Source organism: Porites lutea, chromosome 3 (genome assembly GCF_958299795.1).
Source record: "Porites lutea chromosome 3, jaPorLute2.1, whole genome shotgun sequence".
In the NCBI taxonomy this organism is placed as follows: domain Eukaryota; kingdom Metazoa; phylum Cnidaria; class Anthozoa; order Scleractinia; family Poritidae; genus Porites; species Porites lutea.
The window spans coordinates 45,386,935-45,405,484 of record NC_133203.1 but is presented as its reverse complement, the minus strand read 5'-3'; the positions used below and the strand labels follow the sequence as shown (position 1 = coordinate 45,405,484).

The 18,550-nt window shown below is 39.7% G+C and overlaps 2 protein-coding genes across 2 annotated transcripts in view; both read right to left on the bottom strand.

Annotated features, from left to right (window-relative positions):
* Positions 1-1,514: 1,514 nt before the first annotated feature.
* LOC140929808 (uncharacterized) lies at positions 1,515-6,991 on the bottom strand. Its single transcript, XM_073379509.1, has 3 exons — positions 6,963-6,991; positions 3,125-4,192; positions 1,515-2,737 (listed from the first exon to the last, which is right to left on the bottom strand). Exons 2-3 carry the CDS (start codon positions 4,060-4,062, stop codon positions 1,987-1,989), a joined length of 1,689 nt encoding a protein of 562 aa, XP_073235610.1. The 5' UTR covers positions 4,063-4,192; positions 6,963-6,991; the 3' UTR covers positions 1,515-1,986.
* A 4,329-nt stretch (positions 6,992-11,320) lies between these two features.
* LOC140931252 (heterochromatin protein 1-like) overlaps positions 11,321-18,550 on the bottom strand; it is a 10,261-nt gene continuing 3,031 nt past the window's right edge. The window contains exons 2-3 of the mRNA XM_073381020.1: positions 15,796-16,008; positions 11,321-15,048 (exon numbers count right to left, since the gene is read on the bottom strand). Of these exons, the coding sequence (XP_073237121.1) occupies positions 14,919-15,048; positions 15,796-16,008 (343 nt within the window). The 3' untranslated portion in view covers positions 11,321-14,918. The remainder of the gene's footprint in view (positions 15,049-15,795; positions 16,009-18,550) is intronic.

Below are 18,550 nucleotides of genomic sequence, written 5' to 3'. Positions count from 1 at the left end.
CAAAGAAAGAGATAAAGGCAGAAGTAATTAAATAGATCCTGTTCCACGTAGATTTTATTCCGATACCTCGGACTCTCTTTTGGAGACGAACAAACTAAGCCAATTAAGTTACAGAGCTTCGTACTGCATATCGATCAAAAACGCTTAGCTAAGACTTGCAATGATTATAACTGTTGTCATGTGCTCGGGTACGTTTCTTTGCTAAGTAAATCCTAATGCGGATACATAAATCCAAAAACGGACTTTGTGTTTCGCTACTAAATAACCCCAAAATGGATTTTGAATCTAAAGAATCCATACTGGTCGAGTAGAGTCGACTCAAGGTCAAATCTAGAAATCCGACAGTTTAGGATTCCCACCTGGAAAGCGGGTTTTCTGTTAATACTTGAGGTCTGATGCCATATGTTCTCGCTGCTTTTTGTCCTTAATACTGGTACGCTGAATAATTCATTTCCAGGATTTTTTTCATTTTTTGGATGTAACCTATGTAAAACGTCACAGTTAAATAATTTGATCCTGCATGCATTCTCCCGCAAAGAAACGTACTCTAAGGAACAGTAATCTTTAAGTTTAAAAACTCAAGTTGGCTCAGTTTACATTTAAATCTATAAATATCGTATTATGACGCTTATAGTATTCATTAAAAAGATGCACAGCATCAGTAGAACTATGTAAGTGGTACAATCACACTATTACTCCTAACTCGTAAAAAAAAACTGAAGTATAATATACCCATCAAAGATGAATAAAATAATTATTACGCTAGCCTAGAATATTCAAGTAAATATATCAGTATAAAACAAAGTTTACACAATGCAAAACCCATTGATAATCAAGTCAATCTGGGGTAACGCTGCACTACATTCTATGTAAAGTCTATATGTCATTTTAGTTCGGCTCACTATCTTTTATATGGGGTTATATCACAGGTCATTCATAAGTTGACTGGACCACGAATAGTTCGTCCTCTCCCGGAAACATTTATGACCAGCGAGCAAGCAACTCACTAGCCTGACGGTTGCAAGCGTTTCCCTTTTGGTTTCTGAGTAAAGAAAGACCGAGGGATTTTCGGTTTTGGCCGCTCGAAATATGGAATGAGAGCCGAAAAAAAAAAAATCGCGCGGTCTTTTATTCTCTTCCTCGTTCTTTGCTCCGAAACCGCACGGAAACGCTAGCTGCGCAGGCTAACAAAATCTCTCGTGTGAACACCCATTTAACTGTCCTTAACTTGAGATGTGTTTTAGCTTAACTTCTTGCTACGCGATAATAAGCAGAGGAAGGAATGTTTTGTTAGCTCTGGGACCCCTGGGGAACCAAGATTCGATGTCCATAGTGATTTGATTAGGGATTCTATCAATCACATTCATCATAAAAATTGTAAAATGCGAACAGAAAACTGAACTGAACTTAACAGTGCCTACTGTTTCTCGGGTGAATTAGGAATGGGTCTCTTGAAATTTGTAAGGGGGTGATCTAGTTTAAAGAAGATTTAGCTTTTCGACTTGAAACTTTACATGCGATAAATACTTCTTAAAAAATGTTCTTATCCGTTGTCACTAATGAGCTATCTTAGTCACGTGACTTGTCTCGCCCATGTTTTGCCATTTAGTTCGATCCAATTTTACGACATTTTGCGAGTACTATTTGTGATTTTTTTTTTTTCAACGACTATTAACACAAGATTTATGGAATTAATCGGTTTTTTTGAAAATTATTAGTTTTGAGTGAACTATAACGTTTCGATTTGAGAGTGGGACTGGGTCGAGGAGAAAACATTTGATAATTGCATAGGAATTAAAATATTTTGCGATTCCCCGTTTAATTTGACTCATTTGACTTTAAACTTAACACTATGGAAAATAAACGGAAGCTTCAACAGTCACTTTCATGGGGTAATCTGAAAATACTAAATTTTGCATAATTATAGGCGTGGCTGGTCACGTGACCTTAAGAGACACAGTGTGAGCTCCAAAAATGGTTCCAATCTTAAGCACGCATGTTTAAGTAAAAATGAAAGGAGATGGCAAACAAAACAAAAAATGATGATAAAAGCGGAAAACGGTGCCAGGAGTTGGCTGGAACCTTTTCAGGAAGTTTATACTTTTTAATGGACGTCAAATAGCTTTGTTCCCAAGCGGAACGCTCGTTCAATCTAAATTGTCCATTGACACTAAGTTGACTTCCTGTCATGTTCCATTGGCTGACATTATTCCACCTGCCTGGTTCATTTGTATCTACATACTGACGACAAGCTTTTACCAATTCACGAGCAGCATCAGCAGTTTTGTCTATATTAACCCGAAACTTTCCACCATCTTCCACGTACTCAATACATCTACCGGGTGGTCTCCTGTGGTGCACGAGATTGATTCTTTGAACGTCATTGACATCTGTACTTCCTGCTTTGAAATGAACGTGTGCACAGACAGCAAAGCCAGGGTTGTGGGGATCATCCAGCAGGAACAGGGCTTTCGGAGATCCAGCGTTTTTGTCAGCTGGACCAGTTCCAGTGTATGTCTTGAGCTTGTAGTCGAGAACTTTAAAGCTTTTGGACTTCATAAACGCTTCTACTGTGGCACGGTATAGTGCTCTTTCTTTCACTAAAGGCTCTAAAGCCTTGGCCTGCCGATATTGAAAGACCTTAAGGGAACAGAATTTAAAGAATCCAGCATCTGGGAAGAGTGTCAACTTGAAATTCTGAACATTGATTTCCATTGTAACATTCTGAGGCTGAGGGTCCACTGTATCACCCTGAGCGGGGGGAGGCTGAGGGTCCACTGTACCACCCTGAGCGGGGGGAGGCTGAGGATCCACTGTACCTCCCTGAGCGGGGGGAGGCTGAGGGTCCACTGTACCTCCCTGAGCGGGGGGAGGCTGAGGGTCCACTGTATCACCCTGAGCGAGGGGAGGCTGAGGGTCCACTGTACCACCCTGAGCGGGGGGAGGCTGAGGATCCACTGTACCTCCCTGAGCGGGGGGAGGCTGAGGGTCCACTGTACCTCCCTGAGCGGGGGGAGGCTGAGGGTCCACTGTATCACCCTGAGCGAGGGGAGGCTGAGGGTCCACTGTACCACCCTGAGCGGGAGGAGGCTGAGCTTCCTCTTCAGTGCCCTGAAGCGAAGCCCTCGTAGTTACCACCATCGGAGATGGGAGTTCAATCGATCTGTATTCATCTTTCTTTTCATCTGTCATTTGTTTCCAACTTTTCCTCAACTGTTCCAAAAGCTTCTTATTCTGTGGATCATTCAGGTAGAGAAAGACAGGAGTGAAATAACCTCCGAAAGTGCGCTCGTTAGGACCACAAGCAGCTTGAATGGTTACGCTATTTTCTTTCAAAAAAGAATCATCTTTCTTTCGGACTTGCCTCTCAAACTCTTTCAACTCCTGTGCAATTATCCCTGAATGGCAGCTATCTAGGATGACGACAAGGTGCTTATTTTTCTTTTGACCTGGGGCATTTATTGACTCTGACTTCACAGCTGCAATCCATGGCTTCAACAAGCCATAAAGATCACAAAAGCCACCCATGTGTAGGCAGAGCTCCCCTCCTTGTACTTTCCTCTCTTTCTGTACGAAATCAAAAACGATTGCATCATCAAGATAATTATGATTCAAATCAAAATTGCTAAGGCAAGGGGTTGACAAATATTCCAGTGTTTTGGCGGTTTCCGTGCCAAGCCCATGACCTGTGTAAAACCAAAACACCAACTCCTCTAGATCAGGGCTTCTTGTGTTACGCATTGCTACAAATGCTGTGCTGAATGCGAGCTGGACAAGGCTTTTAAAACTAGACTTTTCAAGCTGTTTGTCTTGTCTTTCACGGTAATCAGGAAACCCCGTGTTCAGCAATTTATTCTCCTTTGCCCAGTTTTTAATCCGTTGAAAGTCCTCTAAAGTATCTGTAACATCTGAGCCTGGTAAGTTCATCGATATATCCAGCTTCTCAGGTGAAGGAAGTAGGACACAGCAAGGATGATTTTCCCATTCCTTGAACTGCTGGTCTTCAGGGGCGTTTTTCTCTGCCTGCATTGCTTTAAATTTTGCAAATAGCTCAGTACTCATATTTGCCAAGTCCTAGCCTGCCTCTAATATCGTTTGTTGTCGGTAATCTGTTTTAATCTTGTAAGATACTCATTGATCTCTCAGTTCTCCAATTTGTCACATGCTTGAAGCTTGGGCCGGCACAAATTACCTTTAAGCCAAAAAGGGGATAAAAGTTCATGTTACTGCATTTCAAATACAAAAAGCTTTAACAACTGAAATATTTCAGGAAAGTTAGTTGGGAAACACGACGAATTACATCGAAAGTTAAGGACACACGGCGAGCATTGCAATTTAGTTTTGTCAAACCTTATTGGCCTTTTCTGTGCAACACAATCACATTCCAGAAATATTTCTGACGATGACGGTTTTATGAGTTTCACAGTATTTAAGAAATTGAGGGGGTGAGGAAGGAGGGTAAGGCGCTTATTCGAGAGGGGCGCTTGTCTGATATTTTGGCCTAGGGCCTTGCCCTTATTCGGGGAAGGGTGCTTATTAACCTGTAAACAAAGACATTTTATATTTTTCTTTTCGTTCTTTTCAAAAACATCGGCGAGCGCGCGGGAATAGACTGCGAGCAGTCCCTCTTCAGTCAGAATGTCTAAGCTCGGCAGGGCTGGAGAGAGCGAATTGGCCGACAGGGAAACTGGAGAGAGGCGAGAAGAAGAGTCCTTTCCCGTCCTCCTTTCCCGCCTCCTTCCCAGCTTCCCCTCGGCTTTCGCTCGCTTCGCTCGATTTCCTCGCTCGCGTGACCATCCTGAGGGACTAATCGCAGTGAGCGGCGAAGCCGCGAGGGGTAGAGGAAAGGAGAGCTTGCAACGATCTCTCATGAAATTTCATTTGTAATTAGCTGAGACGAAAGGAAATACCATTGGCTGAAAAATGACGTTCCGGAAAACAAAGTTGATTGATAACAGGCCAAGCTGGCACCCGCTTCGTCTGTGTGACAAGTTTGGTCTCCTCGGCCCCTCGCTTGCGCGTTCTGGCGAGGCTCGCCCAAATAGGAGAGCTTGCTCGCAGGCTAATTCTTTCTTGATCACTGTCAATTACAACTGCGAGGATGATATATATGTTGTGGTTCAATTTCATTATTGGTTTAAATTTTATGTTCCTTGTTTCAAACTTATTATCATACATTACCATACCTCAAAACAAAGGAAAAGATAAAATTGAATTATAACGTACTGAACCCCAAAGAAATTTATAGCCGTGACGAAGAGCGCATAATTAAAATTAGCAAACCGCATCAAAGTTTTTTAGGATGCAAAAAGATATGTTCTGCGACCTTTATTTCAGTGACGACTGACGAGGAAAGCATGAAAATCCGCGTTCCTCCTCGCTGCGGAAGCGGCTGTAGGAGTTGCTATAGGCTCCATCCAGCCTCGTACAAAATCGATCAAAGTTCAGTTGCGCAGTTTTTGTTACCCTGGGGCCGGTTTCTCGAAAGTTCAGATAATTAACGGGTACGGAAACTCACGGAAAGCTGTTGTTGTATACACTCAAGATGGACGTTTCACTAGTTTTGTAGATAATATGAAACAAAACAAAACGGACTGGTTCGTTGACCAGTAGTGTCTGGGTGGGGGTACACAAATGTCAGTTGTCAGTTAAAATTTTGGCCATTGGTCAGTTGTCAGTTAAATTTTAGGCTTTTTGTCAGTTGTCGGTTAAATTATTATTTTAAATAATTAACTACGGAACTTATTTGGTTCAGTTTTGATTCAAAAGTTAGCTAAAAAGGCACACATAATAGAAATTAATCATTAAAAGAGAAAACTGATGCAATAGTACCGTAATTTTTATCAGTTTGCGATTGAAAGCTCTCTATTTCCCAAATCTTCTGTGTTTCTTCTCCACACAAACGTTTTTGCTGGCGAGGGTCCGACATTTCCAATCATTAAGCCAATCAAAATCTATACCTTCAGAATAGTCGACTAAATCGTAAGAAAGACCAAGAAAGACCGTATCTGAATCATCTAGGCCTTAACAATAGGTTTTGTAGAAAACAAAGGACAATCAGGTCCTTTGTCAGTTGACAGTAAAACCCAAGGCAAATGTCAGTTGTCAGTTAAATTTTAGGGGACTTGTCAGTTATCAGTCAGTGAAATTTTGGCCATTTGTCAGTCAGTTAACCCCATCCAGACCCGCTTTAAGCCGATCACTGATAGCTCGAGACAGTAAGAACTATGAGTTACAATTACCTACACTTACCGACATCTCTCTCATAATCTCAGGCGATCCATGTTGACTTGCCAAGAGAACCCTGGGGCCATAAAATTTAGTCTCTCGAAGTTGTCCACAAATTCGATAATTTACTTAGAATTAGGATAACATCTCTGCACTTTCACCACCACGATTTTTGATTAAGGGCAGGAGCCAGCGGGGATCCTGTCAAGAGCTACTGTAGTTCTTGATAACTCAGGAGGAAAACGTTGTCACGCGCCAGACCGAAGAAACTATCTCTGCTAAAACATGCCTGAATCACAACAGGCATGATTTAGAGAAATGACTTATATTCAGTGTATTTATGAGAAAGGGAGAAGAGGAGAGGATGCTTATCAGGGTTGTCAAAAGTAGCCGGCTACCGGCGAAAATCGCCTCCGGCTTGATTAGTATCAGCCGACTACTCTGCTTGGCATTTCTTTACGGGTGACGTTTTTAAAATAAAACATCCCTGCACTGGTTGCTTAAATACTTTGAAAACTCAGCCGTCTACTTCAAAACTTTCTGACAACCCTGCATGCTTGTGACAGGTGGGCAATTTGACGTAAAGGGAACGTGGGTGTGAGAAAGCGGAAGAAGCCAACCGTGGCGGTACTGACGTCCCTGATACTTCAATCTCTGATTTATTATATACCATTTAGATAAGACCTTCCGTAACTCTTCTACAAAGCCAATGGAGGAATTAAAGTTTCACCCACCTGGATAATTTCGCGAGGCGTCTTCCTAGGACTTCTTTCGGCGCCTAGCAAAGCACTTCTCTAACAGAGATTTCTGGGTAAATTCTGAGTGCTGATTACCTCCAGTGATGTCCCAGGCCTCCACGGTCATATATTAACCACCATCTTGCGCTGCTACAAAGAATCAAGAAAGTTTGGTTTTAACTTTTTTGTTGCCTACCGACGAGAAAAATGAAAAAGGAGACCAAAAAGCGTATCCAAAAAGTGTTGAAAATTAGTAAAACAGCATTTCATTGGGGTTTCATTCCACTTATAATCTATCTAGGTAGGAAAACTTTTCCTATCGCACGTGCTTTCTCGAAAGGCGAATTTTTCGGTGGATGTCTCCAAACTGCATTTAAAATTTTAACGTTTATTTTTTGCTGCTACTTTTTTAGGATTAAAACAAGGAGGTGAACCTGGAATGCCCGAGCCAACATTGCTGAGGTAAGCAAGCCCTTTTTTCGGAAGATTTGTAATGAGCGAGCGAGGAGATGCACTTTCGCGCGATCGACTGTCTTGTAGGTTGAGTATTGCAATTGTATAATTTATGCGAGACAAATCGACTAGCGCTATTAATTGTTAGCGGCCGCATCCAAAAAAAAGGAATTTTTCTCGTGTGTTTACGCCTTCCATGAGACACTGCGTTCGGAAAGTTCGTGTCGTAGTGGCACATATTTACATTTGCAGAGGAAAACCACAGGCCTTCCAAGCGCAGTATGAGAGTTGGAGGTGGCCAGGTTACGGGCTGCTGGTGTGATACAAATTATATCGCCTAATCTCTAAATAGCTTTGAACGTAAAGAATTTACCTGTGAATCCCGGTTAAAGATTCAACAAGATATTTTTTCGCAGAAGTTCTCAACAAAAAATCCCTTGCCTTGCTTTATCTGGTGTGTTCTTGCTTCCTGTGTGGTTATTTTCCTGATCCAGTGCGATTTTAGCGATTTTTTCTATGCACTCCCTTGTTTCCAACCTTAAAGAGAGAGCTAGAACAAACACATTGAATCTGGACAATTCACCAACGGAGTGTTCATTAGGCATCGGGGATTGCGATCGGGGAATTCTCCGTTTACTAGGCAGAATTCTCTGGCAAACGTTCAGGGCTGAGTTGCTCAAAGCATGGTTAGCTTAAACCATTGGTTAAGCAGTATCAAAACCAATACGTTGTCAAGGTATTAAACACTGGTTAACGCTAACCATGCTTCGAGCAACTGGGCCCAGTAGGCTAAGACTATTTTCTATTTAGACGTGGAGTCTCTTTCAAAAATAAATATTCTCCTGTAACGTTATACCTTTCTCTTGCTACTAGAAAACCCTTTCCAAACAAAGGGTGAATTTCCAGGTTAAAATACCCCTACTGTCACAATTCCATAGCAGAATCTACATGGCTTTACTGCAAAGTTCGACTTTTATTTTACTCTTTAACCATATGATCCCATCCCTGTAAGTGAAGTCATGTGGCAGTTTGTTTCCCTTATAAAATGTTGTAAAAGAGAATTTACCATGACGTAGCAATGGTTGAAACCTTGTCACACGGCAAAACAGTGACTCACATGGTACTAAAATGCAACTTGTCAATAAGAAGGGGTGATAAATCATTAGGGACCTTCAGCAACAATGATGATGACGGCAGTGAAAACGTCACTAAAAAATGAATTTGCATTGTTTCAAACTTAATCGCATTTATTTGAACCCGCTCAATATGTGAAATGCAGGGGACTTTTCCTGGAGTTGAATTCTTAAGGATTTAGTTCCAGTTCAAAAAGAGGAAGAAAAATTTTGTCGTCATATGTCCACGTCCTCCATAAAACGACAAATTAGGAGGTTTCACATGGTAGTCATGCAGTGGACGTCAAAGAAATGTACTAAAAAGCGAGATGCACGTGCAGAGCTGTTGTTTTGATCATTAAATCTATTGACAGTTTTTTGAAGTTGTCGTCGTCGCAGTTGCTTAAGCTCCGTATTGTGAGCAGAGGTCAACGAAAACTTTTGCTTCCTTATTGCCAATAGTGCTGATAGAGAGTCAAGGTCGTACTGTTGCATAATAGTAATTAATTTAAAACGATAAGCAATAGCAAGGTCAAACTGGGGTTCTTCACCCTGGTTTGTGAGTGAAGAAGTGGGACGATATGTCTAATAAACAAAGCCGCATTTTACACTTGAATAAACACCTAAAAAGACAGCTAGGAAAAAATTAGCCGTGACAAATAAAAGCCTTTGGATTCAGCCTAAAAGCTGTGATTTTAATTTGAACCCTGCAAACAATAGCAAAAAACATGAAGTTGCCATCATCATTGAAAGCGAAAAAATGCTCTTTGACCCTGAAAAATGTAATTATTTTAACACCTCTTAGAGCTTGTTGACAAATTGCATTTAATACCCTGCACATGAGTCTTTGTTTGGGTAAGTGAGGAGGACACCAATAGGATGTCAATGGTCACTGTGTCATGTTGAATTCATTCACAGTTCTCCAATGTGGTGGGATTTTAAGCTGATGCATAAGGGAAGTTTTCTTGACAGCTTATTTACCTTTATTTCATATTATTAGGTTTTAAAAACAATAACATGTTTTCCCCATAATTTAGACTTACTGGTCATAGCTGAACTACGCTTGACAGTCAACATCTGTCTTCAAGACAGATTGAGCTACTCTGTAGTTACAATGAAGGTTTCTGTCTTGAAAACAGTAACAATATATGCAATTACATTAATAATATGTTTCATTTATTCTCTGCATTTTAAATTTTCAGTCTTCTTTGGGCTTAAAACTACAGACAATAGTTGCCGGCTACTTTGCTGTGAAATTTAAGGACCTCACGGGGATGAAGAAAAGATTGTTAGATGACATGTGATGTTGGATGTCAATGGCAGTCTATCAGGGAGCATACTGGAATGAAAGTGAACTGTATATATTTACTACAGCTATGACTAACCTTTTTGTTGCTCAATAGAAAAAGAACTAATAAAAAATTTATGTAATTTTGTTTCTGGTTATACATGTTTGTTTTTACTTGCCTGTGTAGAAAGCATTTCCAATCAAGTTACTGTGTGAAAGTTGGAGTGAGAGCCTAAAAAAAACTTTCTCGATGAGCTCGCAGGAAACACTTGCAACATACATGTAGGCTATGTTTTTACTGGCTTTAAATGTTATAAAAAATGAACCTCAAGAGAGAAAATTTTTTAGTGTGTTGTTAACTGTATACCCAGAATGGGCGTTTATTTCATATAAGCCAACTCACCCAGATTATCTGGGAGTATCCCAGATACAGTCCTGGGGCCCATTTCTAGAAAGTCCTCAATACTTTTGGGCATGTAAAGCCGTTTTGTGTTTGTCGTGTTTACATGCAGGGTTGAAGTTTCAAAAATTTTGAGCATGATACAATGAAACTATCAGTTAACAAAGAAAAGTTGACTGGTTTGAGCCAAGAACTATGCTACTATTCTACAGGTTTTGATTTTAAAATTTGCTTTTGGGCCTGTTTCAAGGACTTTCGAAAAACAGGCCCCCAATCGCCTGCTCTCCTGTACGGGTCACAAATTCTCCAGATAAAATCGACTTTTGAGGTTTTCTGTGCTTGAGCATGGAATTTTGCCCCTTTTCCTAAGAATTTGACTTTTTTATTCAAAGTATGGTATCTGCGGTATTTTTGCATGAATTTCATAACTGACGAAGATTTTTTCATCATTACATCGATCATGGTGAATTTTGGTAGTATGTACACTGTATCTCATGAAAGATTTCAGATTTGGGGACTGTCAATTTGTGTCAATTTTGGGGCGGGAGGGTTAATTTAAAAAAGGTCTCCAGATTTTAGGTCTCTTGAGAGCTGATTGCTACATCATCACATTGTAAACATTTGTGGCCTGCAGCAATAACAAGAGCAGGGAGTAGGGTGGGAAAGAAAGAGAGTAATCAGCCACTAGGATGTAGCTTTTCTGCAATCGGTTAATTTGACAAAAGGCAAGTAGACTGCTGAATCTAATAAAGTCATCTGTTCACAAAAAAGTCAGCAGATTCAGTGACTGCTGTATTTTACACTCCCAAAATGACTGATTAACATTAGCCTCTTTCTTCTCATATACCGGTAATTTTTTACTTATTCACTTTGTTGTCCCATTTAAAAGTTATACATGTGTAAAAACAACATTCTGATGATATTTAAAAAGGTTCATTCCCTTTTGAAATCAAAAACCCAACTTGTCGCACTCTCTTATTTTATCTAATTTTTGGCTAATGGCAAAGCAGTCATCAGCTGGCAATGCATGTTAAATGTATAGGTGGGATTGGAATATCATGGCCTTTGAAGAACATGGTGTAAAGAAAAATAAACAGGAAGGTTATAATAATACACCATTTTATTAATGATTACTCAATGTTAATAAAATAAAATGAACTTTCAGGTCAATCAACAAGCAGACAAGTCTATTTTACACATGTACATTCAGTTGGGAGTCATTTCAAACTTGTAGGAAGCCAAGATTTAGTCAGTATATATGATATCCTGATTTTTACTAAGCAGAAGGCATTCAAGTACAGCCACAATGCTTAAGACATGGGAAAATGAAACGTTTCAAAATATAAGTAACACCTGAATACACTATACCGTAAAATTCCGAAAATAAGCCCCGGGGCTTATATTTTTCAAAGGACCTTTTTGAGGGGCTTATTTTTGGAGGAGCTTATATTTGGAGGGGCTTATCTACGGAAGGAAATTTGTGTTTCAAAATCAATTGGGCTAGCCTTATAGTTGGAAGTAAATTTACTGTTTTTGCTTTGTTTTACTTTGTATTTGAGGGCAATTTTCCAAGTACCAGCCCCCAAAGGGCTTATATTTGGAGGGGCGATTTAACGGAAGGTTTTTTGCGTTACCGGATTGGGGGCTTATATTTGGAGGGGCTTATTTTCGGAATTTTACGGTATTTCTGCTTATCACAAGTAAACAACAAAAAACAGAACTGTAAAGAAATCAGAAAGTAAAAATAATGAACTTTCCAATTTCACAAAGTATCTCTCAAGACCCATTATCCTCAAAGTTATATCTTAAGTACAAGCTATTGGGTATTGCAGCATTACAGTCAACTAATATTTTCGGTTTAGGACCAGTAGCTTCAATTGCACACAAGTCCAGGAACATTAACGTGAGTTTGTATAGTGTCTATTAATTTTAAAAAATTATTGTCCTGCCATTGAGAATGTGGAAAACCGTAACCATAAAAAATGTTTCTGGAAAGTTTTAAACAGTGTTGTGATGGAAAAGAGCTATTTGGCGTGAGATTGCAGGCAACAACATTCACTTAATTAGTTTTTGGTTTCACAGTATCTTGACCTTTACTGTGATTGGTCAGCATGATAAACATTCCTGAGATATTTCGAGAGTTACAATTTATTTAGTTTGATGGCAAGGCAGTTCTTTAAGTAATGATCCTGGTAAGAAGGGAAACAATTTCTTTTGTTCTGGGACAATATGCTTTCCCCACATAAGAATGTTCTTATTTCTACACAGAGAATGCGTAAACCTACAAAATGGCAGTCTCCAAAGTAAAATATATTCAAACTCCATTTTAAAGGGTGTTTTTTGTGTGTTAAAGATTTTAACCAATCATAAGAGTTGAAAACAATAGCCTAGAAAAGTTTACAATTTTACATGTTCCTCACATAGGATTTCTGTGTTACTTTGACTCAGAAGAGATTTTGTCATAAGGAAGTTCGTTAGAAAACAAGGGATTAACTGGCTGCTTGGCGAAGATTTCGTAAAATTTGATGTTTAAACCAATCAGAAGTGTACATGTAGTAGAGCCAAAATTAAAGATAGCACCTTGGTGCATTCCAGTGTGTTCATTGCATTTGGTTCTTTCCTTCTTATCTGGACCATTACTTAATAGGAAAGTGAATCACCTGTACATAGAATATTTTTGCCAAACAAAACACACATGCAACCACTCAAGAGGCCATAATCAAAACTTCAGCCCATCAATGTCAGTGTAGTTTATAAGACACCCCAAATAATGCTAAGGATTCTTTCTAGCAATCACACCTCATAGAGTCTGATAAAAAATCTTTTGTTTTGGTTTATAAAGAAAATCCACTGATACAGCTGGAAATTAATTTCCTGTCTAGAATTTAGACAGTGCTTTTTACAGTGCGACCAGGAAAACTGTGAACACCCAAAACACCAGGAATGTTTATTGTCTTTAAGCCAATCAAGGACTTCACAATTGAGGACTTCACACGCCAAAACTGCAAACTGAATGTTAGTTATTAGTTGGGCTTAATCAAAATCAAAAGAATCGAAAAGGTCAAATTTTGCTTAAAATGATGTTGCAAGGTTAAAAGTAGATTTCTTTGGTTAAAAAAAAAACGTTTTACCATAGTTTTGTTTTAAGTTATCTATTTGAATTTCATTAGCTCAATTATTGCTCAATTTTACGCAAACATTCTGAACTTTAGGACAAGATAACAGTAAAAAAGATGGCAAGTCGCGCAAATAACAGTAAACACTCTGGTTTGTTGAGGGGATTTCAGATGCATAATTGGACAGAAAATAACATTCCTGACATATTTCAGGTGTTCATGGTTCTTGGTCACACTGTAATTAATTTTCAAAACACAAAATGTTCATATTGTGTGTTCACTTAACAATGCACCTGAGTGTTAACGATATCACTACCTAAGAAATGATTATAACACCTAAAATATCTACGGGCCTTTTTCTTTTGCTAGCGAACTACAAAATGCAACACAAAAAAACTGCAAGAAGATTCATCCAGCTGTGTCGGTGTAGTTTCTTTAAGAGCTGACAATAAATGTCAGACACCATTCTTCACCTGAGCCCAATTATCAAATCAGTGAATCAAGTTCATATTACGTTTGGCATCTGAACCGGGCCTAAGTTAAAAGTTGAACATGACTAAAATGTTATAGAGTAGCCTTAAGAACTACTGAGAATTATTCAATTCAAGTGATGTTCCAGCTCTTCTTTTGGAAGACATCATGTGCCGACCAAAATTTCAGGTATACATTTTATAATATGTTACTACTAACAAGTAGAAATATGTTTATGCCAAACCATAAAAAAGCTAAGTCTGTTTCTGCATATAGTGCATAGATAAACATCAATTTGACTGAACCTTATTCTTCCTGGTAAAAACTTAAAATCAGTAGATACTAAGGCCGTCCCTAACAAAGTAGAAGTAGGGAGTAATAAACCAAAGCAATGAATAATTATCAGTGAGATGGTATAAAAAAGTTGGTAAGGAAAATATATTGAAGTTGTCCAACTAACCAGACTTTACGCTCATAAGAGGGCAGACACTAGCAGACATCTGTTTGACTTCAAACCATGTCTTCATTTTCATTTCACTTTTAATTCTGACAGAAAGTCCTAAACATACTTATGAAGTCCAGGATGCCAAGCATTATATTTGTGTAAAAAAATGATTTCTGTTGCCCGAGGACAAAAGCAGGTTGCCAGGGGGCACCGTTTACCTTCAGAACACATCACTGCCATGAAGAACTACATGTAACAATCGCTGTATACTGCAAAAACAACCATATCCCACCACTCCTCGCTGCTAGGGACATTTCACAAGGAGTCGCAAAACGTCCCTAGTGGTGAGGAGTGAGGAGAGATAGCTGTATTCCCAGACTACAATCTCTGATGCGTATTTCAAAAGTTGAACCCCTGCTGGTTAGGCACAATGAAGGTAGTGGTTAAAAAGCAATAAAACAAAACCGAGGGAAGACAGAAGGTAAGCAGTAAGTTGTTGCATGTGCCTGATACAGTGTGTACAGCTACATGTATCTTCAAGTGGTACTTCCTTACATGACAAGCTACATACACTGACATGTAAAACATGTTTCCCAGACAATAGTCTTTTTTTCCTCCCTCTCGAAACAGGCGTCACAAAGCAGAGTTAAAAGATGGTGAAACTTCCCTCAGCTGTCTCCATCATTGTCATTGTTCTGGGTCCATGTGACACGTTCTTCATAAAACTTGATAACTATTTGTGGCCACCTGACATTAGCTGTGGCGGAAGGGATTAAGTCTGCTCTATCTGTACCTTTCCTAAAAGAGAAAAATTAGCACAAGCATATAGATTTAGCCATAGCTAAAAGCGAAGCTCCCGTTTATGCACTTTAAATTTACTACAGACAATGGACTTTAAACTATTAAAAAGACCACAAATCTATATTCAACTTTATGGGAAAACCATATGACTGAAAAACAAACTTGAGGCCACAATCAATTAAAAGCTAACAACTGGTCAGTGGAAAACTTCACGTGACCTCAACGAGTTGGCGGCCTAAGCCCGCAATACGGTCATGTGACACTGGTCAGCGGATACCAAGTTGTGACACCTGTCAATTGACCATAATATGGATGTCTATTATCAAGTTAAACAGAGGTAACAGGCTCCCACACTAGCTAGAAAATTTGACATTTCACATTGGTTTCTCTGTGGTGCGGATGGGTGGACGGGTGTATGGTCACGTGATCACCAAAATTTCTTGGATGGATAGATAACCAAATTTTCTTAGGTATGTCGTTCCACTCATGCGTGGTTGTGTGCGCATGGAGCTCCACCATAAAAATGCAAGAAAGAACAAGGCCAATATCCAGCCATCTTGACTGAACAAGCTTGGTCGATAAAGGATTTATAATATTATGGCCAAAAAGAGAACTTTTTTGTGGGACCAATGCAGGGAATCCCAAGTGGGTTAGATGGCACTTGGGTAGCCAATATGGGGGCAGGATTCACTTCATCTTGCCTGCTCGAGGATTCAGCCATATACAATAAAAATGTCTATTTACCATTGTATGAGAAAATGAACTTGTCCTTCAACATCTGTCGCTCCGAGAATGGAAGATGCTTCCCAACCTTCTTCAAGTGGGTTAACATCATCTTCTTTGCTGGGATCATCATCGTCGCCAGCTTCATTTGGAAGTGGAGGATCGATTGATGTTTCACTGTTGGTTGTGGAATCTGATACTTTTCTTTTCTTGGTTTTACTTTCACTTTTATCACTGAAAAAATCACACAGGTGTTTTGCATTAGCCTGCGAAAACATCCGTTTCTCCTTGCTCCTCTCCGCTGGGGACATTTCACGCAGAGGAACGTCCGGGACCGAGCATCAGAAATTCCATACTGATGACGCAAATCAATGTTTACATAATAGATCCTGTAGCTATGGGGTTCCAAATATAAATTTGACCAATTTTACGTGTCTCCTGGTCGATTTTGGTAAAGTGTTCTGTTCATCTGCCAACAAGCTCCAGCGAAACTCAAATGCTTCTTCTAGAGAAGACTATATGCCACAAATATTGACTGTTTTGTTAGAGATTCTTTGCGTTTACATTTGACCTTTATGGCCTTTTGTCTCTTGTCTGTCATTCGTAAACAATACCTAAAACAATGTAACTACTCTGTCGACCAATCAGCGCTTCTGACCAGATTCCGGACAGATTTTACGTCATCAGTATGGAATTTCTGTCGCTGAGTCGCAGACGTTCCTCTGCGCGAAACGTCCCCAGCGGCGAAGAGCGAGGAGAAACGGACGTTTTCGCAGGCTAGTTTTGCATGAGCCTATTCAAAATGGCATCTTTGATCTCTTTCAGGTGTGGAGGTTCTTGTAATAGCTTTATAGCCAGGTGAATACTTTCACTGTATAAGTGGCCACAAGAGATGTGTGGGTTACATGGCCACCTATGGGAGCTTGCCCAGCTACAGTTTATGGACTGTCAGTCCTAAGGACACTTCATTATTACGGACAGTTTGCTTTGTCCCTGGGGAAAGAAAGCCCTTGCATTTTCTCAAAATTTAACCTGCTTAATACGGACACCCATAGAGGATGGCTCCTTTTTTCTAAAAAGAAGAAGCAACTACAATCAGGGACAAAAGTAGCTGACACAGTTGTTTAAAACGGGTGCTTTTAACAAACATTTCATTCATTTATTATTTCATTCCTTTTAAACGCCGTAAATCCCCCGACCCTTCCGAATCAATGTTGTCTGAAGTAAAAAAAAGACTTGAGGGTCCAAAATTCAACATTGATTTTGGGGGCAAGGGGTTGGGGTAGACAGGGGAAGGGGATAAGTATATCCACTATGCAAAAAGGGGCCATTTTACGGAACTGTGTCAACACTTTTGTCCCTCATTGTCTGAATGTAAAATTGTGCTACTGCACACAAGTTGAGCCGTGTATAACACTGATTTTAACTGAAATTAAAGGAATCAATGACATAATTATGTTATTGGTGGTGGGGGTGACATAGACTTATTCGCGACCGAATTATAGGGCCAATTCGAATTACGCGATGACGTAATAAAAGGGCTGCGATATCCAGAATTAACGTCGATATGGTTTACAAGCTAAAAGATGACGCTGAATCTCGCGCCTATGTACAACTTTTGATGAATTTCAAGGGGGTGCGTACTGAAAATATTTTTAATAAAGTGGATATTTCTCGTTCTTCACTTTATCCTATTGTTAAGGCCCAAACAATCACGGATAGGGTAAGGATTGACACGTAGTGGGGATAGTCACTGGCCGGCCACGGAAATATGGAGCGTTAGTGAGGAGCGGCCGACACTGCGTTCATTATCGAAACTACGGAAAAGTGAAGGTAATTTCATGGCCAATTCAATAAAAAAACTAAGGACAGCGTAGCAAACATTGCAAGTGTACACGAAAACAATTACTTTCAATCTCACCTCGTGACACCCTGTGTGACATGATAACGCAATGCAAATAGCGTGACATAAGCGCATATGCCTGTGTATTTCGACTGCATTTCTCAAGCGAAACCCTGTGTTTTTGTGTATTGTCGGCAGAGAAAATGAAAAGAGAGCTTTAAAACGTGAACTGGTATTTGACTCTCAAAGAAAACGACAGCTCAAACTGAGGAAAACACTGCTTCCTTCGTGTTACAACGGTTAACCACGTTTCGGCAAACGGAAAGTAATATTAGTCTGTTATGACCTCTTAATGTCGATATGTATTCTCGTGGTTAACCGTTGAAACTCCTTATTTGCACCACATCGCTGGAATTTTTTTCGCCAAGAATACGTATTGCCAAGCACTTTCTACATAGTGGAATCTTCTTTTGCCTTTTGTGAGGAATTAGCGCATAAAAAAGGAAAATTTTCCAGCGCATGGCCGTCATCGATCACGTGTTATCCCGCTTTGCTTGTCATCAGGTGAACTTCTGGGCCAAAGTCATTGCTGTTTTGGCGATGATACAAACTGGTCTGTCTATTTTGAAAACAATTTATTTGGCATTATGTGATTTACGAGCTGGGAAATGAAATAGTTGTCCGTCCAACATCAATAAACAATCATGCCACTGAATAAATGGCAGGCGGTCCTGTAAAATCATTACCAAAGTACATTCCTAACCTCGACGCCTACCTACGCTAAAGGTTTGGATCAGTTAGGTTAGAAAAGGTCTCAAAAAAATTAAAAAACACATCTATATGTAGGGCACAGCACAAACGGCTAGCCCATCATTTATGAGGTTCATAACCTGTATATTGTTCACGTCTTTTCACTAATGGCAAAGGTCAATG

Coding starts and splice junctions, on each gene's coding strand:
- LOC140929808 (XM_073379509.1), bottom strand. CDS start 4,062: ATGAGTACTGAGCTATTTGCAAAATTTAAAGCAATGCAGGCAGAGAAA. Junction 2,738..3,124: donor CCGATGGTGGTAACTACGAG/GGCTTCGCTTCA, acceptor TGATACAGTGGA/CCCTCAGCCTCAGAATGTTA.